The sequence below is a fragment of the Podarcis liolepis genome (genome assembly GCF_965112155.1).
Source record: "Podarcis liolepis genome assembly, chromosome: 6".
Classification (NCBI taxonomy): Eukaryota; Metazoa; Chordata; class Lepidosauria; order Squamata; family Lacertidae; genus Podarcis; species Podarcis liolepis.
The window spans coordinates 54,744,644-54,771,754 of NC_139559.1; the positions used below are offsets into that span (position 1 = coordinate 54,744,644).

Below are 27,111 nucleotides of genomic sequence, written 5' to 3' on the forward strand. Positions count from 1 at the left end.
GGTCCTAGTAGTGTTGTAACTGGAGAATCTGCTAATGGGGGTGAAGGGAAAGTATCTGACAATTACCTCTCCGCCCTGCAGCCCCAAAGGTTTCTGATAATCTGTTCTGGAGGGGTGGGATAACGCAATGCAAGAGAGCATCTCAGATAGCAACACTTGCTTTGAATAGGGTGGGGGGACAGTGCCATGTGTGTGAGGCAGTTTCCTATAGGCTTGTAGTGTGTGTGTGTGTGTGTGTGTGTGTGTGTGTGTGTGTGTTAGATCAATTGGAACTGCTTTTCTCACCGTGCTGAATGGCACGGGCCTCACTCCTGCAAGAGAAGTGCAATTGCTGTACAAATGTAATTTTAAAAAACGCAATGCAAATTTTATAAATGTAATAGAGGGATAGAGGGATAACCTTTCAACAGAGGAAATGCTTAGGAACAAAGAATGGTAATGGACCTGAGGATAGCTCTGTTGGTAATGTGAGGGTGCAGTGCATATTTTACAATGAACAGATTTAAAAAAAAAAAATCCCTGAAATGATACAGCATTGCTCTTGATGGAGAGGCAATCTTGCCCTTCTTTGTTTTTAAAAGCCTGCATGAGAACTTGTGTGATAAATCAAGCCAGCACTCACTCACTGTTATAAACTGTAGCGATGGAGATGGGTCACAGGATTGTGCCTAATCCTCAGTGATATCACAGATACTGTATTGTTAAAAAGGCACTCATGATGGTCTTAGAGGAATGCACAGATGTCTTTCACAGGACATGGCACTTGTGATTTGGGGAATGGGTTTCAGATCCAGGTTATGGAATCTGAAGGAAGGTTCCCCCAAAGCCCAAATACTTCCCTTGATCTCACATGCTGGTATCACTTCGTATTGACTAGGGGCAAAATGACAAAATTATGACACTCAAGCAATAGACAAATAGCTTCTTTAAAAAAATATGTGTGGCATCTTATGCTGCTGAAATGTAAACCTTAATACTCGAGTCACTTCCTTATCATCAGAAGTAGAAGAATGTGTATTTTATGAAAATACTCTGTCTGTGATGACATTTAATTAAATTGGATTTACTAAATGGTTCAGAAAGCCTGTTTTCCAATTAACTGAAGCGTTTCACAGGCAGGCTATTTCTCTACCTGCTGTGGTGTCTTAACAGCACAGGCATGGTGCTCAGGCTCAAAGATTTACCAAGGCCAGGCCCTTCTCGAAGCACTGTGCCAGAAGCTAAAATAGAAAGAGGGACATGCTCTGATCTTATCTTGCCGATTCTAGTGTAAGAAATACAGCTGATATAATCACTGAAAGATTTCAGAATTATCTGTTTACAGGCGAAATATGATTTGCTCAGTATTTCTGTAGTCGCTGACTATATGGATGGACTATGAGCTGCATGTAATACAAACACATCAGAGATTGTGTAGCTGAGAGAAGTGTGTTTTGTTTTGTCAAATTCTGCTGCTTCACAATGCATCTGTGATCACTCTTGGCTGCGAGGTGGGGCAAAGTAAAAGGTGCAGAGGTGTCGCAGCCCGAGTGCAGGTTCAGTGAAAGAAACGATAGCAGCATTGTGAAAATGCACAAAAGCTGGAGATTCAGTAATCCACCCCACATTCTCACACTCTGGTGGTTTTGTTTCATCAGTCTCAATAATCACCTCATTCCATTCCATATGAGTTTGTCTGTGAATCCCTCTCAATGGTGGAGCCCCTTCTGTCTTCAGAGTTGTGGTGAGGGTACACAAGAGACAAGATCTTTTTATATGGTGCCTAGACTGTGGAACAGTGCCCCAAGAGTGGTATTCCTGCCCCATCACAGCCCTCTTTTAGGTAGGCAGTCAAGCTTACATCATTCCAGAAAATTTGTAAGGAATTGTGACCTTATGTCACTGTTTCTGTCTGTTGCAGTTTTTTCTTGGAAGATATGTTTTTGTACTGTTTTATAGTTTTATGGCAAGCTTCCTCGGATATCAGCTTACAGAAAAGAAGGGCATAAATTGTAGCAGCAAAGAAACACTTATTATTTATTTGTATGTTTATATTTTGCATTTCTTCCGTCATTGAGCTCATGGTGGTATAGGTGGGGTTTCCAGATCCAGATCTACTTATTTCAAGTGAGATACCTTCATTATTATTTGTCTACATGCCTTCAGGGGTGGAGAACTTGTGGCACTCCATATGTTGCTAGAGAACATCATCCCTGACCATGCATGAAAAAGGACCAAGCTGGCTGAGTTCCAATTGCAGCTCTTGGGCTACAGGTTGCCCACCCCTGGCCTACCACTTCCCAATCATTAGTACTTGTGTGAGAGCATAGCCTTCACCCTCTCAGTTATGTCATTTAAATACACATACTAGGCTTGCCGATCAGAAGGTCGGCGATTTGAATCCCCGCGATGGGGTGAGCTCCCATTGCTCGGTCCCTGCTCCTGCCAACCTAGCAGTTTGAAAGCACGTCAAAGTGCAAGTAGATAAATAGGTACCGCTTCGGCGGGAAGGTAAAAGGTGTTTCCGTGCGCTGCTCTGGTTTGCCAGAAGCAGCTTAGTCATGCTGGCCACATGACCCAGAAGCTGTACGCCGGCTCCCTCAGCCAATAAAGTGAGATGAGTGCCAGAACTCCAGAGTCATCCGTGACTGGACCTAATGGTCAGGGGTCCCTTTACCTTTTACTGAACTCAGAAAGCTTGGGAAAGTAATTTTTAATTAGTTTTGAGTTTTTAATAATACTAGCAACATTTTTAAAAAAAAATTGTGGAAAGCAAGCTCATCAACGATTCCATCACACACACACCACTGTATCACTGCCATTCAGGAACATAGATACCACATTCTGGAGATTTCATGCTAAATCAGGATGGCTTTGCTAGGTACACAACTGACCACGTTTACCGTAATTACATTAAAAAAGGTAAAGAATTCTTTTTCAAAAAAGCCAGATGCATTTTGAAGCCTACCATGTACTTGAGATTGGTGCCAGTGGCCTCTCTGTGATGCTGTTTAGCCTGTAGTAATCCAAAAAGGTTCTGGCCACATTCCTTCCTAGTTTCATATCTGAGTGTCTAATTAAGGAGAATTGCTTAAAAGAGTTTTTTAAAATCCAAACCAGCTGCAAAGGTAAATTACAGTGATATGATGCATAAGTAAATTTGAGATTAATACTCCAATAGATCTGACCTTAATATTTATTAACAGGTTTACAAGTGTCATAATTGGGTATCACTTTTGTTCAAACCAAGTAATATGTTGCTAAAATTGTAACGTATGCTCCCATTTAGATTACCTCATGCACACTCATGTGACTTGGCTACTCTGAAGCAGATGCTCAACTCCTGAAAGGGAATGTTACGTACAGCTTGATTATGTATCACCTTTACATAACCTACTGAACCAAACACCCTGTCCCTCCAGCAAACACCAATGATTGTCCATGATTTTGTATGCACTTCCATTTTGTGCACACATACATTATATTATTAGCTTTTTGTCCATTCTGAAACTTAAATCTATTTGTGTCTTGTACAAATGCAGTTATCAGTAATTACCTGATGCAATTTCCAGTAGTGGGAAATTCCAGAAGTATAACATTTCAGGGTTTCCAGGCATCTTATGTAAAGATGCCAACTTCTAAATGAAGCATTTGTTATTACCCGCCTACTCACATTAGGGATATCAAAACAAATGAATTTAAGATGCAGAGTTCACACTCTGTGGGGGGAAATATCTCTGCTCATTATTTTTTCTTCAAATGGAGAAGATGACTAATGTGAAATCATGTAAAGTCTTAGCTCTGTGGCTGAAAGCTGGAAGTATTATACAGAGAAACTAATCCAAGAGGTTTGTAAATGAGCTACAGTCTAATTGTAGAAATGACCCTGAAGCCTATGCAGGATTATTATTCAACTGGGGCAAAGGGAGACAAAGTAGTAGAAATACCTTTATATATATATATATATTCAGAATCAACTTTTATTAGCAAGAATGTGCCAGGTTTCACCTTGAATCAAGCTATTTCTCATAAGGAGGATAAACCCGAGTCTGGATTGTACCACTTCTGACTGTAGGTGGGGGAATCACATCATGGAAATCTGTAAGAACAAGACTTCACACTCTTGGAAATAACTGAGCTTTCATTTAAAACAAGGACACTAGTCACTTCAAGTAATGTTTGATGTCAGCTCAGAACCAACCACTGTTTGTCATGAGGGACCTAACCCAAGATCTAGGCAGGAGTAGAGAACCTGTGGCCCTCCAGATGTTGCAAGGCTATAGTTCCATCATCCTTGAACATGCTTGCTGGGGCTGATGGGAAAGTTTTTTAAAAAGAAAGAAAACATTCATGATATCATTCAGAAGGTATTACTATTATTATTACTCTGCTTCTTAATGTAGCACAAGTCTCAGTGACCAAAACCTTTTCTAAAGTCCTGCAGATACACTGTGCAGCACCTGTTTCATTTATTCTTTCTCCGGATTTCAGCTTAACTACATTTGATGTAGGTGCATATGAGAGGTCAATTGTTTCATCTATCATTGGCTCCAGGTGTTTAGTACTTCATAGATCTCCTGCAGAAAGCTGCATTGGTAGTCTGAAAAAGCTTGATCTTGGGATGTTTCTCAGTCACTCTTTGCAGACAATTGCATCTCTCACATGCAAAGGAGATAAAGGCTTTGCACCTTTACTATTGTAATGATTCTCTTATCTCAACTTCAGATGCGCCCCAGTGTCTCTGTCCTCTAATCAGTTGAGCTGGTAACAAATGAAATAAGGGTGCTGAAAAAGGGCTGGTTCTTAAAATCCACTGTACAGGGACTCTTTGTCCACTATAATTGCAGCAATGTCTTCAACTGGTTCCTTTTTCTTTCTTTTGCTTGACTTTTATTTTTAGTTTTTCCTCTTACGCTATCCTGCATTTGCAATCTATAAAATTATGCCACAGGAGAGAGAGATAGAAAAAAAACCTTACTTGACCCAATGCAGTGCTTACTTCAATGGAATTAACAATGGCTGCTTCCCTGGATTTCAATTTTCCAAATGTGTTCCCCAGAACATTGGTTCCTGCTGTCATTACCATCCTCGTGATGGCTATTGGATTAGTATTCCTTCCTCTTTTCTGGCCCAAATGACATGGTGAAAGACCTGCTCTTGGAAAAACAAAAGTGGCAGCAGTTTCTCCTCTGCTAGTGGCTACATTTCAATACTTTTGGAAGGAATATAAGAAACCTTAGCCCCCTAGGAAAGGATATCATTTGAAGTTAATGGTGGGTGAAATTTCCTGTAACGCTATCAATTACCCATTTTTACCCATCCCAACTGGTCAGATAAAGGCACGTAAAACCTTGCTCTTTATTTAAATCCAAGTAAAACACCATATTTCTGATTAGTTTCAGTTTCTTATTATGCAGTATCCTTTCCACTTCTATAGTCCTCTTTGCTGTCATATTGAAACACTTTGGGGAGTCATCCATTGCCAGTTTTCACTCAAGAAGATTTGTTGCTCCTGTTTAGTGTCAGTCTGCTCACAACCATTCCCTGTAATCGCAGCTTCAAGAACTGCACACAGAGCCTTCTTCCAGCAATAAAAACCTCAATTTGGAAACCTGTTAGCGCTATGAGTCTTTAGGGGAGGTACTAAGCACTGTAGCTTTAATAGCTCACTGATCATTTAATAATGTTGCCACTGCAGAGACCAGTCGCACTATGATCCATCCTTGCGCTTGTTTTACTTCTTAAAATGTGGGGTCATTTTGCTTTCAAGAGTGTGGGTTGACTTCCCACCCCCACCCCCCGTTTTGCAAAGCAGTGGCAATTATTGGAATTAATAAGACTCCTTTCAAAGCCACAATCTCATTTTAATAAGATCTGTTGTGTCATTTCTATGCCACAGTGAGTGAGGCTTCTGCCGCGATAAGGATTTGACAAGGGCAAAGCCAGTTAGCAGCGCCGTTCAATATTTGATAAGTCCTTTGGGGGTCTCCATCAAACGGATTGGATCTTAACTTTTATGTCTCTTCTAGAGGACAGCACCTCCATCAGCCTGAAATGCTATTGGCTGGGTTATTAGTTATGGAACTCATCCAAGTCTATCCCCCTAAGAGGATTAAGAACTATGACCTTCTAGACTGGAGGTATCATTTGACAGACCTGTGTGCTTCTTTGTTTTATGCAAGCAGTTAAATTATGAAAAAAGAGGAGGAAGAGGGAGGGAGATGCACACAGAGGAAAAAGCCAACAACAAGATACAGCTCTGCTGAGTATGCCAACTTTGCTAGAAAGTCAGTTTTCCATTACAGAAATTGCGGCATTTATCAAGCAGAGAATTTCCTCTCTTTCATGTAACTATGGCCTAGGAATATATTTTTGTCGGTTTCATTAAGAAATAGGTCCTTAGGTGTGTGGGTACTGATGTTCAAGACTATGGAAGCTTTTCCTGAGTTGAAACTCTGTCTTGTACATCTCTTTCATCACAGTTACACTAAATGAGCATTATAAATCATCCTCTCCTCTCACACACCCCATCTAGCAAACCAAACAATTCTCCCCACTATCTGGCTGAATATTTTTTCAGCTTCAAAATGCAATCCCCCCCCCTTTAATGGTCACCTACACTTGGGAATGCATGTAGAAAATCAGAATATCAAAGAGAATGGTCCAAGCTAGTCAACTTCCTAATGTGCTAGTTTTCTATGTACATGGATTTTAAAAAACAGGATAATAGAAAGACCAGCATTCAGTTACCATAAGTCTGTTGTAGAGGGTTGCAGGTTGGACACTCCATATGAGATTTTGAGCTGAGTTGCATGCTTAAAAGAATCATGAGAATGTATATATAAATACCTCCCAACATACTTGCATGTAGAAAAGCTGCATGTTGTGAATGAGCTTAGCCTTCTCTCTGTAGTGCTAATTTTCTCTTTGCAAATAGTTGTTTTTAGGGATGGGGGACAAAATTGGTTGAGTTCACATTTGAAGGTGGACCTGCCTACCGTAATTTGCTCTGCCTGAAGCAAAAAGTGAACCGGAGGACAGCTATCCTTTGAAATTTGCACTTCTCTGAATTTTGCAATGCAGCTCTCCAGACAATGTGTACAAAAAATGCATCTATTTGAGTAAAGTGTGCATCAAAATGCATAGATTTGTGAAAACAACATCAATGCATTACATAAATGCTACTGAATTTTCACAATGACCCTTTAAAGAAAGGAAATTTGCAACTGATACGGACAATGACAGAAGCGTCCGGATATAGCTTGTTTATTTTCAATAGTGGACTGTGTTCAAACATGTGGTCCTGCACCTGTAGTCTGCAGTGGTGCAATCCAAGAAAGACTGTACTTTATTCTTCTTCTCAGCATATACATTAGCAAGCAGAGAAACTCAGCGACATCAAGTGCTTTCTCTCTTTTTTAGAAAAAAGGTGCCAGTATGCACCATGAAGTTGTTATAGGAAGAGACACACTTTTAACATGGGTGGGGGGGGGGTATGAAGGTGCCAGTACTGTGTACCTTTGAGGACCCCCCAGAAAAAGCACTGCCAGCATCAATAGCTCTATATCTATGTGAAAGGAGATACAATTCACTGCCCAGTGATTTAATACAGATTCTTTCTAAAAGAATATAAGCTGTTCCCACAACGTATTTTAAAGCGTTATAAATTGTACTTCAAAAATTATGTTCTTTCAAGATGATGGCACAGACTGCTTTCCAATCAGAAATGAATCCCTTTAAAGCACATTCCTATACATACTGTACCTGTTTAGAAGACCGTCTCATTGAATTTAATAGGATTTACTCTCAGATGAGTGTGTCCACTAAGCGACTAAAATTAGCTACCACGGCCTGGTCAATGGTAATCTGGTCCAACATGTGCAGTGGAAATCATGGAAATGGCACACTTAGGCTTGTATCCAGTGAGGCGTTAAGTAAGCCTCCTGTCAGCGCAAGGATTTCCACTTGCACCATGGGACCCCCCCCATTCTGTCTCCTCTCCCCTTCCATCCCCTAAATCTGTTATGGGGTTTTCTCCAATGCTCCAGAACAGATATAGAGAGAATGCAGGTCACATGCGCATTAGGAGCCCTAATGCGCATGTGGAAATCCTTGCACTGACAGGATGAGGGACTTGGATATTGAACTCATATTGCACATGCCAGTTTGGGTGTGGCCTCATGCAACCAGACTCTGAACAGAGAAGAAACAAATACCAACAATCCATGCAAACCAAGGGAAATGTTCAAATGTCTTGCCTGGTACAATGCATCACAAAGAAACGAGAGGAATTACCTTAGTAAATGCTACTTGGCACACCAAATTGAAATGGATCAGATTTACTGGAAAAGAATAAGGAAATCTGATGTCCAAGGACCTGGGCTGAATTAAGTAGAAAGGTTTTTAGTCTTCTCGTTGGATGTTGCATATTGCTGTCATGCAATCAGAACAAGGGAAGGGCTCCCATAACTTATCCCGTTTGACCCCCTGCCAAATCAGGATTCCCAGCCTTATACTGTACAATACCTGATTAACAGCCATCCATTCTCTTCTTAGAGACCTTTTGGGAAGGCTGTTCTGCAACTTCCCTGAGGTATTTGCTCTACAGCCCACCTGTTCTTATGTCTAAAGCATTTTCTTCACCCCTAATGTTAAGAGCAGATGAAGTGGCATGGAAGCCAATTTGCTTGCACAGAACCAGCAGGCTCCATCATGATAGAGCTCCCCTGGGGGAAAGGTTGACAGCCTCTGATGCTGTACCTTTAAAAAAAGACTTGCAGTCCCTAAGTAATAGTCATGCTCCAGTGTGTTTAGTATTTTGGCTGAGCTCAGTGCAAACCACAGTGATTTAAAGCTTGGAGATCAAGTAGGATACAGCAGATTCAGAATTATTTATTTCTTTACTGCAGAAAGCCTCGCTACGGATTATTTACTGCATGTGGGGCTATTTAGGATGGGGGGTGTTGTAGATTGATTGAAATTTTTCAATTAAAACAAGCAGTCTTTTAAAAAGATTTAAGGTTTTATCAGTGAGAAGAAAATAACTCAAAGAGGCAGAAGCTCTGGTAATTCTCTGGCTGCAAATAGGGGCCAAAGGGAAGGGGGACTAAGGAAACTTTATTTTTCAAGGGAAGGTCAAAATTAAAATGGGGGAGAACCTACCAGCATTACTGTTCTCTCCTTCACAACATTCATGTTATCTCTCCTCCTTGGTTATCTATGATGTCTGCTAATATTTAATGGGAGCAAGGAATTGTTCTGGGGATTAATTACAATCAGAGAGCTGTTTCAGTCCACAGCACCATACATTGCATCTGAATGAGATCTAGTGATATTATTCATATAGCATCAATGTATGTGAGGAGGGGGATGAAAACAAGGTTTGCAGAGGTCAGGATTTTTCAGCCTAATTTAAGGTGCTGCATCTTTTATCTGAGGGAGTTCAGCGTTTTTTAGGAACATTAGTTGCATTCAGGCATCTCAGTAATAGTGCCAGTTTAGATTTTTTAAAAACAACAACAACTGATATTGCATCTTAATCACTTACATAAATGTAGTGCTTCTGTATGCAATGGATAGCTGGAATTCAGCTGAAAGTTCTACTCAACACAGTTCCAGTGAATTAGGAAGCAAATGGGAATTTGGCAAAACCTATTTTATAGCCCCGAACAAATTTTTTAGGTGCTTATCAGGACTGCAGTAGGTTAAAACATTACTCTAGACACCTTTAAAGGTGAAGAGGGGACTAGACAGCAGTATTCATGAGATTCAAACTAGAACGGGCAAAGGGCAAATGGAGAAATTACACGGGGTGATCTGCAAGGTTAGTCAGAGTAGAGTTATTGGGGAAAGAGGAGACGAGCAAAATGAGGAAGAGGCAATAATGGAAAAGTCAGAGGATTAAACCAAGGGGGTTTAGTCCTCTGAGGGTCTGAAGGCCACATTTTCTTGTGGGCAAGTTTATGGGACCTGAATGCCAATGGTGGGTGTAGCCAAAAGCAAAAGTAGGGGCCTGAAGGGGCACATTTGGCCTCTGGGACTGAAGCTTCCTGGCCATGAAAACTACCCTGCGCATCCCTGGGAAATTCGCCCCCCCCCCAGGTTTTTACTTTGCCCACCCCTGGAAAAATTCCTGAAGATACCCATGCACCTCATAGATCATACAGGTATTGGTATATAAGTCTGCAGCATGATTTAGTTTTGATTAAGATCCATCTGCAAATGTTAAAGCACTGTAACCATCCCTACCAGTGGGTTCTGTGGGTTTTTGTCCTCAGGTGTGTTAGTCCCCCCCCCTTAAATGCACTGCGTTGCTAAGAAGAGAGAAAGAACCTGCTGAGGGATGCTTGCCTCATGAGTTATCGTAGATTAGAATTTCATAGGATAAAATCCTGGTACAACAGCCCTGTTTTTTCTAAAAAGCTTTTATGTACGTAATCCATAATTTATTATAAAAATGGGGTATTAGAAGGGGCTGTAGGAAAATAATTGACTGGAGGAGGAGAAGTAACACTGTCAGCTCCAATCCCTCAAGGCCCATAGATTTCCCCAGCCTCAGCTTCCATTCCCTGCTTAGATCCTGGGCACCTGCCAAGTAAGCAATCTGAAGAGCTACATATTGACCAAGCATAATTGCAGTTCTGATTGTGCCCAATAACAAGGAAAGATGGAGCATGGGGTTGAGAGGCAGACTATAACACAAGAGAGAGAGAGAGAGAGAGAGAGAGAGAGAGAGAGAATATATACCCCCACACCACTTTTCATTTGTAGGAAAATACCGAAATGGTTTCCAGTGTATTAAAACTATACAAAATCCTATTAAAATAAACGAGTTAAATAAAACAGTATCGAACAAAAACAAAAAAATAATCAGCACAGTAATCCGGTGTGAGGTATCAGTACTTGTTGTTGTAGTCGTTTAGTCGTGTCCGACTCTTTGTGACCCCATGGACCAGAGCACGCCAGGCACTCCTGTCTTCTACTGCCTCCCGCAGTTTGGTCAAATTCATGCTGGTAGCTTCAAGAACACTGTCCAACCATCTCGTCCTCTGTCGTCCCCTTCTCCTTGTGCCCTCCATCTTTCCCAACATCAGGGTCTTTTCCAGGGAGTCTTCTCTTCTCATGAGGTGGCCAAAGTATTGGAGCCTCAGCTTCAGGATCTGTCCTTCCAGTGAGCACTCCCGGCTGATTTCCTTAAGAATGGAGAGGTTTGATCTTCTTGCAGTCCATGGGACTCTCCGGAGTCTCCTCCAGCACCATAATTCAAAAGCATCAATTCTTCAGCGATCAGCCTTCTTTATGGTCCAGCTCACACTTCCATACATCACCACTGGGAAAACCATAGCTTTTACTATACGCACCTTTGTTGGCAAGGTGATGTCTCTACTTTTTCAGTACTAACTGAAAACTGATGTCTCTACTATCAGTACTGTCAGCAAATGCAGGCTAAAGTACATTGCAGATCAGCTGCGTTCAGTTTGGTAGATCACAAGTTGTGCAAGTTGTCATGCCCTCACTCAGAATAAGCTAAACAAACCAATGCTCTGATTCAGACCCGCCCCTTATATTCCCACACCTGTCGTAACCTAAGCAGTTGTTAAATCCTCTCTCCCCCACCCCAAGTAGTTATAATTTCCTGGCCAGTAATATTTTTATAGTTCATTCTCTCCAGGAATCCTCTTGCTCCTCTCAAATTGTGTCAAGTCTCCCGAAGAACTCCTGGGCCACCATCAGCCTTAAGGAAGATGTGACTATGGACAGAGTTCAGATACAGTCAAGAGCAAATGATCAAAACAGTGTTGTCATATCCACCGGCAAGGATATTTTGAGGTCTAGGCCTAGACTGAATGAGTGAAGAAGGAAAGGAGTGCTGGAGCAAATACATGGGCCAGAAAACATTGCCAAAATAGTGTGTTTCCTAGACCCTACTACTGGAAATCATGTCTGGACAAAAACAATTCTGAAGATGCATGGCAGGAAAGTGATTTTATGCATAATTTGCAATGGTAGATGGAAAAAACAAAACAAAACACCAGCACCACTTGCTCTGTTTTGGGGGGTAAGCTTACATTCCCAGCCCAAGATGTATAAACAAGATAGCCACTGAATCCCACTGATGAGAATTTAGTGCAAGTCCTTAATTAAAGAAGAACTAGAAGAAGAGTGCATGTCAGTTGAACACACTCAGGAGAATGCAGGAGCTTGGTGAAATTGAACAGGGGGGAAGCAAAAAATAGAAAGTAAATGGAAATTGTTCAAAGGTAATTGAATGTATGTCTGAGCATTTATGTGTGCTAGCTAGCAATAAATACACTTTGCGGCAAAGCAAGCCAGTATGGGCAAATAAAGAAAGTGCAGAAAGCAATCAAGGGGAAGGAAGAAGCATAAGCAAGCTGAACTAAAGTACTGCTTTGAGCTGGAATGGGAGAGGAATAAAAGCCAGAGTGAGAGAGTCAGTTTGCACTCCTGCAGCTGATGCAGAATTATAGACATGGCAAGTAGGACAAAACCCACACAATTGTCTTAAAAATATAAATATACTGCCCACCACCTGTACAGATACCAGAGTGAGGTGCAGTGCATAAAATAAATAAACCATATGATATGATAGATGCGGTAGAAAGTCTAGCAAGATATCAGGCAGACGTTCCAGGTCACTAAGTTGCTCAGTGTCAGGAAACGGAGCTTTTGCTGGGCCACGACTATAGGGAGATTTAATGGGAATTCTGGGTTGACTTTTCTAAGGTGTGTGTGTGTATGGGGTGTGCTGCTGACAGGTGAGCATCTTTCATTGCTCTATGTACAAGGAGTTAATACAGAGAGTATAATCCCTGCAGGACAAACAGCACCATTTAGAACAGCCTTTTTCAACCATGGGTCCCCAGCTATTGTTGGAATACAACTCCCATCATCCTTAGCTAGTAGGACCAGTGTTCCAGGGTGATGGGAGTTGCAGTCCAACAACATATAGGGAACCAAGGTTGAAAGAGGCTTAAGTGTTTCTGGGACTCTGAATTCCTGCTGGGGAATGAAAATCCATTGCTTTGTCTCCAGTCCACTTTCCCAGCTTGATCCTCTGAAATGTTTGGTTCAGAAGCATGAAGAAGGTGGAAAATTATCTAGATAAATTTATGTTTGGCTCCCTTCAACAGGTGCATAAGAAATGGAGCTTAGTTTGCCATAGGTCCAAGTTAAACTCTGTCTTAAGAAGGGGACTGGCTTCCACCGGTCACTATTTCCCATTAACGTGATGAATAGTCACATGGTTAATAGTTCTCCTTTGGGAATCACATACACTGAAACCCAAGACTCTACTCAGGCCCGAAGGGAAGTGTTGAGATATCCTAGCAGCTGGATTCATTTTCTCAATTTTCTATTGGCAAAATCAGGAACTGCAAGTTTCTAAAAAAATTTGGAGGAATTATTAGAGCCTTCTGCTGCCACCTGCTGGACCAGGATCGATTGCAGCACTCCAAATGTTTCCATTTTCCAATGCTCTTGATTCCCACCCACCCCCATTCTACACTCTCAATTTTTGCATATTGGCAGAGCAAGCAAGGGACTCCAACTCCATGAGACGGGCCAAAGGAAAGAGACTTTCAGCTGTGCATTTAGACCTTGGGAGGAAATGGCAAGTTTTGAAGTTCAGAATATCTATGTATCTACAATCTTCTGGCTGCTAATACTTCTGGGTTTTTAAAGAACTTTTTAAAAATATGGTTGTTTGGCCATCTCTCAGGTGTGTGTGAGAGGATGCAGAAGCAGCTATCTAGACATGCAGATTGGGGTTCCAGGTGTGTGTGATTGTTTTTTTTTTGGGGGGGGGGTTCTTCAAGCTAGAACCAAATATAAAAGAAGAAAATTTCTAAACCCAAAACCTGTCCCTGGTCTCTGACCCATGGGTTTTATTTACGGGGGTTTGCCCATAATCTTATTTAAATTGCTGAGATAAATCTGTGTAGCTATTGCTCAAATCCTGAACTGGTGAATTAGCATTTCAAACATTTTATAATATGTATTAAAAGTAACAATGGAGGGTGTGTCAGGTAGTAGTAGTAGAAGAATGAATGAATGAATAATGTATGATGTTGAACAAAGCCATTATGATACGTTTACATCTGCACAGCAAAGCAACACATATGGAGGGAATATGTACAGAACTTCTTCTAGATCTGAAATGCCCCTCCCACATTATCTTTCTTAGGTAATGCCTACTTTTGGGGCCGAATTGCTACTGATGTGTAGTCGCTGTTCTCATGATCAACATCGGGCAAATTTCACTACTGCGTGATTAACTTCCAGTCGCATGGCTACCACAGCCAACGCTGCTAGACAGCTCAATGATTTTAGCAAGGAACAAAGAGTCTTTTCACCTTTCTTGCACCTTCAACAACTCACTTAAAAGGCAGGCAGTGAATTTGACCTGCAAGGATAACCCCTATGGGACCCGGATATCACTTATCGAGTCTAAAGATTGTGCCCTAGTCTAGGCTGATGTGAAGTGCAGCACCCTTGGCTTGAGTTCTTTCCCCTTCCTTGCTTCAACCCCAGCACAAAAAAACCTGTCACCTTGGCTAGGAAACATACTACCTCAATCACAATCACACTTCAATCACCAGACTGTCTCTTTCTCAGCTCCTGTCCTTGGTTCTGAGTATTTACAGCCCATCTGTCAGTCTCAAACACACTTCTCATTCAAGAGGGGAATTAATCTCTCTCCTCCTCCACCTCCACCACACATTGCCATTTGCCATGAACTGCTTCCCTTTATCTCATCAAACATTTTCTTTGACTTGGAAAATGCTTTGCACCCACCACATCTGGGCAGGTAACTGACTGCACTGTTACTTAGTTACCCCCTATATGGCTTTCCCAGCTAACAGACATATTCACTGCAATTTTTAAAGTAGGTACAGAATTCAGATGCCACATGAGTGCCGTCTCTATGTCTGCACATTAAATAAGAGCCAAATTCTTGTAGAACATATCAGCAATGTGCCATTAATGTAGAGTACCCCATTCCAGATTCCCTAGCATTTTTGCTTGGGAAAGAAGGGTGTGTGTGACAAGGGTGGCAGTGACAAAGATATACTTCTGCAGAACTGACCCTCTCATTACTTTAATATCAACCCAGTGCAGGATTTAAGGTGGTGTGAGCTGTTCTGCCATACAGGGAGCTGAGCCATGGGGGCACACAATTGAGATGATCCATAATGGTGAAGATTTTGGGGTGCCAGATGTTGGCCTTGCAAAGGGTGCCATAGTTTGAAAGATTACCAAAGTCTGCCTCCAATCAACCTATGCTAACACTATGGTAACAGGAATTTCAGATTTCCTAAAGAGTGAAATATACTCCAATCCTATAATTGCCATTGGCAGTTCTTTTCAGATAGCTGAGAATAAAATGATAGAGGTGTTGTATGTGTTTTCCCAATACAACCCCATTGTCATTCTCAGATTTGTGCAGTACTTATTTTATTGTTGTTGTTTTTAAAAAACCTTCATAAGCCAGTTGACTGTATGTTCCACAGGAAATAGCACCTGTATTAAACCACCTTCAACACTCTTATCTAAAAAAGCTTGCATCCTAAATGCTTATACTGCAACAGACATATGCACTTATAAGATAGATAGAGTGATCTTTATTACATTCCTCTAATTGTGCTACATGTTTTATTTAAATGTAATAAGTAAAGCCCAATGTGGAAATGATAAAAAAACCAAAGGATGTTAAACTGTGCACGCAGGCTTGCTGTCATTTACTGGTGTTTATATTAAACACTGCCTCTTCCTGTCTTGTTCTTCTGCCAACATTAATGCCTGGCTAATGATGCAGATTGCAACTCCTGTGACAGAAGATAATTGTGCAGGCATGGTTCCTTCACACTTGAATTTACAGTGTCTGTTAGCATGGTAAAAGGAAGAGCAGAAGGGACTGCAAACAAACTTGGCTTGAAGTGAACCAAAAAAATTAATCTGCCTAACATTCACCCGCATATGTGGTTTCATATGCAGTTGCTAATGTGTGCAGTGTTCATCCACTAGCCCTCCTAGGCTAGATCAGTTTAAAACAGGTGAGAAGGCACTCATTCTTCACGTGGTGGATGTACAGGAAGTCAGTCTGGTTCTTTCCAGCTATTGTTGGACATCAGCCCCAGGCAGCATGGTCAGTGGTCAAGGATGCTGGGGCTGAAGGCAAACAATATCAGAGGGCACTGCATTGGCTACACGTGGATGAATACTGGGTTAGAAGATTTGGATTTAGGAGCCCTATGGTCAAAACCCCACGTGGACCATGAAGATCACTGGCTTGCTTTGAGCCAAACACTGTTTTTTAGCCTAGGGTTGTTGTAATGAAGACAAAGTGAGATAACTCCTTCCATGTACACTGTTCTGAACTCCTTGGACAAGGGATGAGATATAATTGCAAGGGGCATATTTTATATTAGAAGTATATCCAAATTGTGAAAGTGTCTCTTGATTACCTAGATGGAGAATGCAAAGATATTTGTGTATGTGTGTGTAGAAACCTCTGTTTTTTATATGGCTGGTCTTTTCCACATCTGTTTATTCACCCACCTTTGCCTCTGACTACACTCACTGGCTGCATCTAGCTGTGCTTGTCACTGGTGTGTAGCCAAGAGAAAACGTGGACTTTGGGATGAAAACGTTTCCTTCCCTGCCTGATTTTGATTTTATTTCATAAAATTTATACACTGTAAAAAAAATAATCCCTCAAAGCAGTTTACAAAAAAAGATAAAACAATAAAATTTCCATCATAAAAATTAACAACAATTTAAAACTTTCAAAAAGTTGAAATAACAATAAACTAAAAACTGATTAAAACTCACACCAACTTTCTAAACATCTGGGTAGGCTTGTCTAAATAAGAAGTTTTTAACAGGCATGGAAGGTGCTTGCCTGGTGTCAATAGGCACAGGGCTTTCCCAAATGTAGGTGCTGCCACACTAAAAGATCAAGTTCTTGTAGGTGATTGACTACATGGAATTGGCAGAAATGACTGGCAGAATCCGAGAACAGGGAGAAGAGTCGGTGAAAGAAGACTGGAAGAAATTCAAAGACTACTTACAGAAACATTGTAAAATTAATGAATGTTAGAAGGATGTTGGATAGAAACTAAGCGGTTTCCAGCTGTAATGTTTTAAGAGATATGGACAAAAAAAGGTTTCACAAATGGGTAAAAGTTTAATGGTAAGGATTTGCTGAACTAACAAATTGAACTGGAATACAAAGAAGGGAGGTACGAGGAGGTCCGAGGAAATAAGTGTATGGAAGTTATGTTATTGAAAATTAATGTGTGTTTTTAACTGTTTTTTTTAATTTGGTATGTTTATTCTTTTTTTTGTTATATCTTAAAAACTTTCAATAAATATCTTTTTTTTTAAAAAAAAAAAGATCAAGTTCTTGCAATGGGTATTATGGAACACCTGTAACAGTGCCAGTTCCGCCAGAAGCAGTTGTGTGGGCATGTATGGGGTAAGGCAGACTCATAGGTAAACAGAGCAAATGAGAATACAGTTGTGCGTAGAAGAGCTTTTGCGTTGCAGTTCAGCCATTATATGAACAATGTGGAATTATTAATTGAGGACAGCGGAGCTGGGTGTTTAGTAATGCATCATCTAATGGACAGTATATGTGCCTGTTCTGTAGCAAGCATCCTTCTTTTATGCTTTCAAAAAAATAAAAATGTAGCAGTAGCCCGAGGGAAAGAGGGGAGGGAAGAGAAACAATTTACCTTAATGACATGGTTTGCTTAAGAATTAAGTGTTGATGAAAGTTGAAAGCTAAAGCTTACTTTTTAATTCACAGACCAGCTGCAACACAGCATGAGGAGAGAGTGGGGGGTTGGCCGTTTCATTTGCTAAAACACCTTTCTCCTGGTACGATGATGACTATACTCTTCAGTAATTCAATTTAATTGAAATGCCACGCTTGTTAAATCTAAGTCCTATATTGATCAACATATGTCAACTGTGGAAAATTGCACTAAATTGTGTTACATTTCCTGGGATGAGTCAACTGTCCACTGGTGTCTGAAGCAAGCTTAGGCTACCGAGGTAAGATTGGACCAGGACTGATATTGCATCTAGAATTGGATTTTCTTATCAAGTCCTTTCTTTTCTTTTTAAAGAACAAATGAAAGAAAAGAGACATACCCAGAAAAACTGCAGGATCTCATAAGCGTTGGTAATCAGGCTATGCCAGCCCAGCACTCTTTAAGAGCAAATATTGCAGCAGCTAAACGTAGTGATGGCAATGGGAAGATTAATATCAGACTGTACTTAAGCAGCAGAGTAGTTGTAACTACTTAGACCTGAGGTCTAAGGGCTGTAGGGCCAGTTCACATGTGATTCATTTCCTACAAGAACATAAGTGCTCTGCTGCATCACACACAACACCAACCAGTCCAGCATCCTGCTCCCACAGTGGCTAACCAGATAACTGTGTGATAGTGCTCCCTCCTCATGATCCCAAGAAACTGGAATCCAGAGGCATTCTGCCCCTGATAGCGTAGATAATAGGTAGCCATTAGTAGCCAATGATAGCCTTAGCTTTGAATTTATCTAAGCCCATTTTAAAGCCATCCAAGTTAGTGGCCATCACTATATCTTCTTGTAGCAGATTCTATGGCTTAGCTATGCTTTAGAATGCACAGAGTCAGTTGCCTGATCCACTAGGTTGCAGTAATGAAACAGAAACCCCAAACCACTTTCATTTTTTAAAGCCGAAACATGGTGTTGAGGCTTTGGGCATCCAGATGTTGCTGGACTACAACTCACAGCATCCTTAAGAATAGGCCAAGCTGGCTGGAGCTGATAGGAGAAGGAATCCAACAACATCTGGAGAGTCCGAGGTTCTCCTCCCTGCCTTGGTTTAAATATGGCAGCAAGCCACACACCAGATTGTGTTCAGATCACTTCTCAACTTGGACAGACTAACCACATGGAGTTGAAGAGATCAGCACCTGGCAGTTTCTCCTTTTCAAGTGAAGATTCTCAGTAGCAACTGATTACACTGCACTTTCAGTGTGTTGCTTCACCTGTTAAGTGCCTCTTGCGTAACACTTTGAATGATAGGTGCTTTTACTTTCAAAAGCATTCAGAAGCCATATTCAGGCACACACATGCACATGGCTTAATTGACGCTGTTTTCACAAGTCCTTCATGTCACCTGCAATATCAAGTCATTTAAGTGATATTTTCACAACCTATTTACTGAGGTACCTGCCAATCAATCCGCCCACACGGTAAAACAGAAAGTGTTTGGAGGATGGGAAGAGCTTGGAAAATGGCAGAGAAACTGTCACTTTCCTCCAATGGCAGTCATCATGGTAGCTTTGCTGGATTACATTGCTTGACACTTCGCTGGAAATAAAATTTACAGGCTAAAGCCTCCACAATCTTGACAGCAAAAAAAGCCCTGCTCTGCAAATCAATAAAATTCCACCGAGAAGAGTGTGCCACACATGTGCACAAACACATAGTGAAATTCTATATAGATCTACTCGGATATAAGCCCATTGAATTGATGGTCCCCAGGTAAGCTGGTTTAGGGCTGCAGCCAAAATAGATGCATTTTAGAAACACCCACCACTTTACTGCTTCTTTTCCTTTTAAATGTATAAAGGGAAATGCAACTGAACAGGACAAAAAGCTGTAGCCCTTTGACTGTCATTATATATAAGTAACATATAGTGTATCAGAATAATCTGTAATTTCAGACCTACTTTTATTTCACTATTTGTTTTATGCCTTTGTTTTCCTCTGTTTCTATCCCAGCAAACAATGAGTGCTTGAGGGCATGGCCAAGGGTTTGGGGCTTTGTCTGGTTACCTAGTCTGTAGCAAGCAGCACAGGAAAAGATTCGTTCAAGAACGCTGAAATGCCACTCAGTGTCCTTACTGCTTCTCTTTGCACAAGAGAGTTCAAGCGACAAGATATTTTGCAGTGTCCTCCATGGAGGCAGACTTGTGGACACTAGTGTCATCAGTGAAGAATAGGAGCTGCACATTTTGCCATGTATCTCTGATTCTCCAAGGGCACAAGGACTCCAGGCTAATGAATGGTAGAAACAGGCAGTGGGTGGCATGGATAGAATCAGGGTGAAACCTGTGAATCCACTTGAGAGTATTGCCGTCTAGCCCACATTTAACTCGTTTGCTAACCAAAAAACATGGACAACTTTGTCAAATGCTTTGCTGAAATCAAGATAAATTACATGTGCAGCATTCCCACAACCCATTAAGCTAGTCACCGAAGTAAAAGATGGAGAGATAAAATTAGCCTGGCAGGATTTATTCTTGACAAAGTCATGCTGGCTCTTACTAATCATTGCATTTTAAATAAAACACAAATGAACTCTTTTTATAATCTGTTGTAGTGTCTCCCCTTGTATCAAATATAAACTTGACCTGCAGTTTCCCAGAACTTCCTTTTCCCTGTCTCCTTTCCACCTCACCCACGGGCAAATTCAGAGTGGAGAAAGGCAAAAGGAGCAATAAAAGGTGGAGCTGGAATATAGGAGGTCCACAAAATATGGAGTAGTTGCCTATTTAAGTGACCCCCACATGTTGATATTGTGAAGTGTGCGCAGCACAGGGCAAAACAACAGCAAGCACATTCCCTCCTAGCAACTGTTTACAAAAGCAGATAGCTACCTACCATTTATCTCGCAGAGCCGGACACCACCTATAAGCTGGAATGCCAAAGGTCATGTGTCCATGAGACCACTTCCCCCTGCTTGCTTTAGTGTGATAAAACCGAGAGCCTGCCCTGTTCTGATGAGTTGGCGCATCATGACTTCAGAACCATTATCTCAATTCTGAGTCACCTGCTGTGTGGCTATAGCAGCAACTTTGGCAGCTAAATGGTTTAAAGCACGTATCCTTTCATCTGCCAGACCCCCCTACAATACAAATGATGTTGGCATGGCTGCATTTTGTCTACAGCAATTCAATAATTTGGAGACAACAATGTCTCACAGATCTCTGCTGGAAAGCATATTCAAACATGTACCATTGACTCCTGTGTTGATTACTCACACAGGGGGCTTAAAAAAGAATGCAGTCATCAGCAAACACAACAGTGCACACAGAAAACAGGAAGATGGAAGCATTCAAAAGTACTAAAGAAAACCCTCCCCGTGCTCTTGCCAAACTCCTAATAATTTTGGCTTTCCAAAAAATAAAAAATAAAGTTGGATTATTCTGCTCTTCATGTATCAAAACAACCAATTAACACAGCTAATTAACGTCATGAACAGCAGTCAAAAGAATGGTAATTTAAATTCAGGATTTCAAAGCTTTGCTGATCGTGGGCCAATGCAGCTAAGCACAGGGAGGCTGAAAGTGTTTGCTTATTGCAATACAATTTTATAGTGTACCATCAATTAGCAGCATCACAGGGAATGCTCACTCGCATGATTCATTTGTCTAATCAGAACAAAAAAAGGGACAAAAAAGAGGGGGAGAAATAACACTCCTTAATGTATGCAGTATCAATTTTTCCAAATAATTTATACCGTAGCTGGAAATGATTGTGAAGAACAAATTGTCCTTCTTTAAAGTGTACTGGCATACAGAGTTTGTTTTTCTTCCCTCTAGGGTGTTCAGAATATGAAATATGGCACAACAGGGTCAAAGAGTCATAGGACATTTTTGAAATCATTCCTTAAGAAGTTTGCAGCACAGCCCCAGACATGTCTGCTCAGATGTAAATCCCACTGAGTTCAATGGAACTTACTCCCAAGTAGGTGTGTACAGGATTGCAAATTACTAGCAAAATAAAGACTGTCAGAGGATATCATGTTTTGCCCCTAGCATCTTGGTATCTTTTGGACACAAAATGCCTGTAGTGAACATGGCCAAGAATATCCAGGAAAGGATATCGTAACTTCTGTTATGAAATTCTCTCTTGCCATTGCTTTCAACACTGCACACATCCTCATCATCCAGACGCTCTGCCTCTTGCTTCTTCCATGTGCACAGTGCACTGGTGCTGCCATCTTGCTTATAAACAGCCATTTCTTGTGTTTTCTGTCACATCTGCCCACTCTTTAGATTTTGAAGATTCTACCAGCAACCCATCCCTATCCTCAACACTTGAGAAGTTTACTCCTCTCTTCCAGTAAACTATTCTCCTAGATCATCTTTTCTTTCTTTCTTTCCTTCCTTCCTCCCTTCCTTCTTTCTTTTTTTGAAGTGGACTTTGCTGAGTTTCTAAAATTTCCTTCTAAGTTTGAGGTTGGAGAACTTTTACCAGTTTCTTATACAGTCGTACCTTGGACCTCAAACGCCTTGGCTCCCAAACAAATTGGCTCCCAAACTATCGAAACCCAGAAGTGAGTGTTCTAGTTTTTGAACAGTTTTCAGAAGCCAAACATCCAGCGTGGCTTCCGATTGGCTGCAGGAGCTTCCTGCAGCCAATCAGAAGCTGTGCTTTGGTTTCCGAACGTTTTGGAAGTCAAACGGACTTCCAGAACAGATTCCGTTTGGCTTCCAAGGTACGACTGCACTCTGCTTAACCAAACTGTAGCCTGGTTGCCAGTGGCAGCCAGTCTGGTGGGGGCAGAGCTACAGAATTGCTTTGCCAATGCTGGCACTGTTATAGCTTATCAAGATGGAAATGGGGCTGCATGGAAACTTCCACCACGGCCCTTTGCCATTACTGCCAGTGGGCCCCCACAACCTTGTCACCACGACTGCCCTGCTCTTCTCCAATCCCATCCAAGTAAACTGTAGAGACATGGCTCTCTTCCACCATACTGGTTGCTCAACTGAATGAATTGTCTCCTTGATACTGGTGTCCTTGCTTCCCTCCTTCCAATTTTAGATAATAAGCTCCTCAGTCAGGAAACTGGTTTTTCATTCACTAGGTTGTAAAGTGCAAAGTACATGGATGATACTATATTATTAACAGACAGCAACAGCAACAATAATCATGGTTCTATTTCTATTATACAGAGAAACAGTGGTGAAAAAAGTTAACATGCAGCTCAGAGTGGTTTTCTGTAAATCCTTGGGACTATTACCACTTTTTAAGGCATAAAGCTCTAATGAAGATCTATAGACTCAATCTCCCGAAGTCACGGTTTGAATCCCTGCCTCCTTTTTATTAAGCTCTGGCCGCTCTTGCCCACTCAATCATCCTTAGCATAAAGGAGTGCATTAGCTGCTTCTTTCATCTTATATAGAAAGAGATTTTCATATCATGTTGCAGATTTTTGATAAAATGCCTAAATAATGGGCATTTATTAAAAGTCATGTGCTTTATGTGGATGTGCTATCAATTCTGGTAGTGAAAGACAGAGGCAGATGTAAAGGTCAGATCGTAATCAACAAGATGAAGCTGAAGGCCCAACAATCATCCTATTTATTATGTATCTGATGTAGCTCATCTCCCACCTCCCAGAACATGAGATTCAACACAATGTACTTGTTTAGCCAACTTAGGGACTCAAAGCCACATCTTACAGCATGAAGACTGCTGTGTTTTGCCCTGTTTATCCTTTAGTTCTAAAAGTATTTCTGTGCAAAATCTGCCAGTCAGACAAGTCAGGAGGATGCTGTCTGAGTCATCCATAGTTATTTACTTATTGTTCACTTACTTAGAGTCATTAACCATAGAAAATAGTGCTGTTCTGTTCTAGTGGTTTCAGCTAGCACTGTAAAGAACATCTTTGGGTAGATCAAACCATAGGTTTTGGCTCCAACTATGTTTTATTCTGGAGAGCTTATCTCTGTGAGAATGAAGATAAATTGCAATCTCTTAAGTTTTAGTTTCACATCAGGCATTGCAGCCTTCACCCAAGTTCCACAAAGTCTACCTTTTGTGAATTTACACCAATGACTAAACTTAATCTGAACTTCATTTGTGTGCATTTTAATTGTGACTTAATGGATATGCAAAATGCTATACGTTACAATTAATAAGCCCAGCTAGCAGGGGGGAAAGGAAGTCTCATAATGCACCTTGTAGAGTCAGGCCATTATCAATCACCATTTTAATGAAGCATAATTACATCTGTTTATGGTTCCCACCAGGTAAGGCAATAATGGTAGGTGCAACCAAATAAACAGAGAAAACGAGTTGCTTCTTAGAGCTAATATTAATTGAACAACAGTAACTGGGCAGGCCAAAGCTGCCCCCCTACAAAGCCATAAAAATAACAGTACTGGTTAAAATCCAAAAGAATATAAGTAATGTGAACTGGAAGTAGTTAATTAACAGTGCAGAAACCACTTTAGGTGAAGTAAAGCCACACACTATTGGGTCAGTTAAATTAAGAAGTCATTTCGGCACAGCCAGTATCTTCAGACCACATAATAGCTCATGAATTTTCCACTTAAAAAAATGTTGCTCTTTAGATGAATGTTGAAACAGGGGTTTCACTTTAGTTCAGATGTTCAAATGCATCATTTCCAGTAGTGGATGGCTTGGTGGGGCACCACCAGTCACTCAACCTCTGGTTGGCCATGATACTACTGCTTTCTGAGAGGCAGAGCTAGGAGATGAGGCAGTGGGCAGATTAGCATGGTGCAAATACATGGGCTGGAGAGCTAGATTTGCTCTGCCAGTGTGTTCACACCACCCTCTACTCCCTCAAACTTCTCAACTGAGCAGAGACATGGGCAATTTGAATTTCCACTGCCTTATTCACATTTCTGATAGACAACTGGAGGTCAGGAGCGAGATCAGCAGGCACTATCCCAGTCCCTGTCCATTCATGCATTGAAAGAACATGTGAAAAACACATGATACAATTCTGCTGATGAAGTTAAGCAGGTCTGGCCTGGCCATGTAAGCTGCATCACTGAGAAACAGCATGGGAACCATATTTAAGCAGCTCCAAGCTCTTTGGGGGAAGAAGCAGATATACTGTATGAGTTCCCTGAGCTCCTGCTATCTATAGTAAGAGATGAAAGAACTCTTTCAAATCTATGCCTCAGTGCCTCATGCATGTAAGTAGCAGGAGGCAAATATGTATAGAAGCACAAGTTCAGAAGAAACAGTGTTTGTTTGGGAATGTGTTGGGCTAAAGAAATAAGCTTTGATACACAGACTAGAAGAGTGACTGCCAACCTTTTTGGGCCCAGGGGCACATTTGAAATGTTGAGAGTATGTTGTGGGCTCCAGTCACAAAATGGCTGCCACAAGGGAGTGTTACTTGAAAGAAAATTGATAATGCTTATATTCCTATATAAAAAGCCACAAGTGATTGGTTGACCTGAAAAACCAGAGTACAAATCCCTACACATTCACGAAAATGACTGGCCAATTTTGCATCAGTCACTGTCACACAGTTTAACTTATCTCACAGGATATATTTCAGCTGCCTGAAAGATAAAACAACTGCAACAGCCAGCCCCAAATGTTTAGTCTATCTAATTTAATTTCTCCACATTATGTTCCAAGGGATAGCATAACTACAACCTCTATCTGGACTCCTAGACATGCCTACTCAGAAACAAGCCCTATTTAGTTTAGTGGGTCTTAGTCCCTGGTAATTGGGTAAAGGATTGGAGCCTAAAAGGTATTGTCTCCAATGACTGAAATCCTAGACACACCTTCTTGGGAGTAAGCATCACTAAATACAGTGGGACTTGCTTTTGTATAAACATGCATAGGCTCACACTGTGAAGCCATTCCTTCTGGATTGCTGACTCCACACCAAGTAGTGTTGCTGTCTCTTAAGATACATTCTTAATGAAGCCACTTTAATGATTATACATATATAACTGAACTTACCCAACCTGGCTAATGTAGCCACCTACATCCCTGCCACCCACCGTGATGTCCATTTGCATTAAGTCCTGTGTTATTTGGATCTTGTTGACTAAGAAAGAGCATCTCAACCTGCTGCAGTGGCCACAACATCGAAAGGATTTGAATATACAGCCATGAATATACAGCAGGCATTTTCCACTACAGAGGCAAATAGGTTACTTTCCTCCCCTATACGACACAAAACATATTGCAGCCAGCAAATAAAAGGATGGGAGGAGGAACCCAATCTGCAGAAAGAGCTCAAGCTACCAGTTGAACCGTATTCCATTTGTTGCTACAGAGATTGAAAGTGGGAGGAGAATTTCACTAGAAAGAAAGAGCTAGCCAAACAAACGGCAGAAAGGGGACAGAAAAGGAACTCAAGTGCTCTGCAGCTCATGTACCCAGAGTGACTCACCTTGGGTAGCTGACTGTGGACTGCTTTGAATGGGTACATGATGCACCTGACACCAATGGCATAAAGCCCCAAATAGAAATGTCATTCAGGGCAGGGAAAAGCAAAGAGACAAGACTCAAGGCAAGGGTGGGGGGGGCATCCCACCTGCCGCTCCCTCCCCCACTCTAAATCAAAATGCATAAAAGAGCAGGAAGGCAGTCTATGAAGCAAGGGAGGGGAAGGCATCTATAAATGGCTAATACAGCACTCCTAAAAATCAACAGGTTTTACTGTCACTTTCTGGGACCCTTAGAAAGCTCACCGATTCTAAGATGAAGCAAGCTGGGCAGACATCCCCATTGCCTCTTCTCTCTACCCCCCCCCATCAAAATGGCCTCCAGGTCTAAAAAAAGAGGAAAGGTAGACCCCTCCCTGCTTCTCTACCTTCATCAAAATGCCCTCTGGGGCAATAAAAGGGGGAAGACAGTCCCCTCACCACTACCCCACAAATAAAAATGCCTTCCTATGCTAGAAAAGTAGGAAGGCAAACTATGAGGGGAGTTAGGAGTTCTTACCTGCTTCTTATCTGTCCCCCAAAGGAGGAGAGCTGTTGACTGCCCAACCAATTGGAATAAAAGGGGGTGGATTCTTCCAAGGCCAGGAATTGCTCTGAGACAATATGAACCTCATAAAGGGTACTTGCACATTTTGCTGCATAACTTTTTTCTAGGAAGTTTTGGGACCCTATCTACACAGGCATCATGGCACCAGTTTGGCAACCCCTGAACTAAAAGTTCAGTATGCTAGACTGAGATGTAAAGATTGGCCCAAAGTTAACAACAAATTTCAGGCCGAGCAGGAATTTGAATCCAGATAACTTTGGTCTAGGTCCAGCACTTTAGCCACTATATTACACTGTCTTGGGAAAGGACAGTGCCAAGACAGACTCA

At 41.4% G+C, this 27,111-nt stretch overlaps 1 protein-coding gene and 1 long non-coding RNA gene across 3 annotated transcripts in view; one reads left to right on the plus strand and one right to left on the minus strand.

The window, feature by feature from the left end:
• LOC310709733 overlaps positions 1–27,111 on the plus strand; it is a 72,709-nt gene that overhangs the window by 27,879 nt on the left and 17,719 nt on the right. The window contains exon 3 of one of the 2 annotated variants that reach the window (XR_014527654.1): positions 17,810–18,042. The exons of the other annotated variant lie outside the window; for it this stretch is intronic. This is a non-coding gene — a long non-coding RNA (uncharacterized lncRNA). Of the gene's footprint in view, positions 1–17,809; positions 18,043–27,111 lie in introns of those variants that run through there. 2 annotated transcript variants of the gene reach the window in all.
• The window catches only part of LOC310709664 (BEN domain-containing protein 5-like), a 706,149-nt gene that overhangs the window by 2,878 nt on the left and 676,160 nt on the right, over positions 1–27,111 (minus strand). Inside the window, exon 12 of the mRNA XM_083509645.1 lies at positions 2,948–3,044. Coding sequence (XP_083365771.1) covers positions 2,948–3,044 — 97 coding nt within the window. The remainder of the gene's footprint in view (positions 1–2,947; positions 3,045–27,111) is intronic.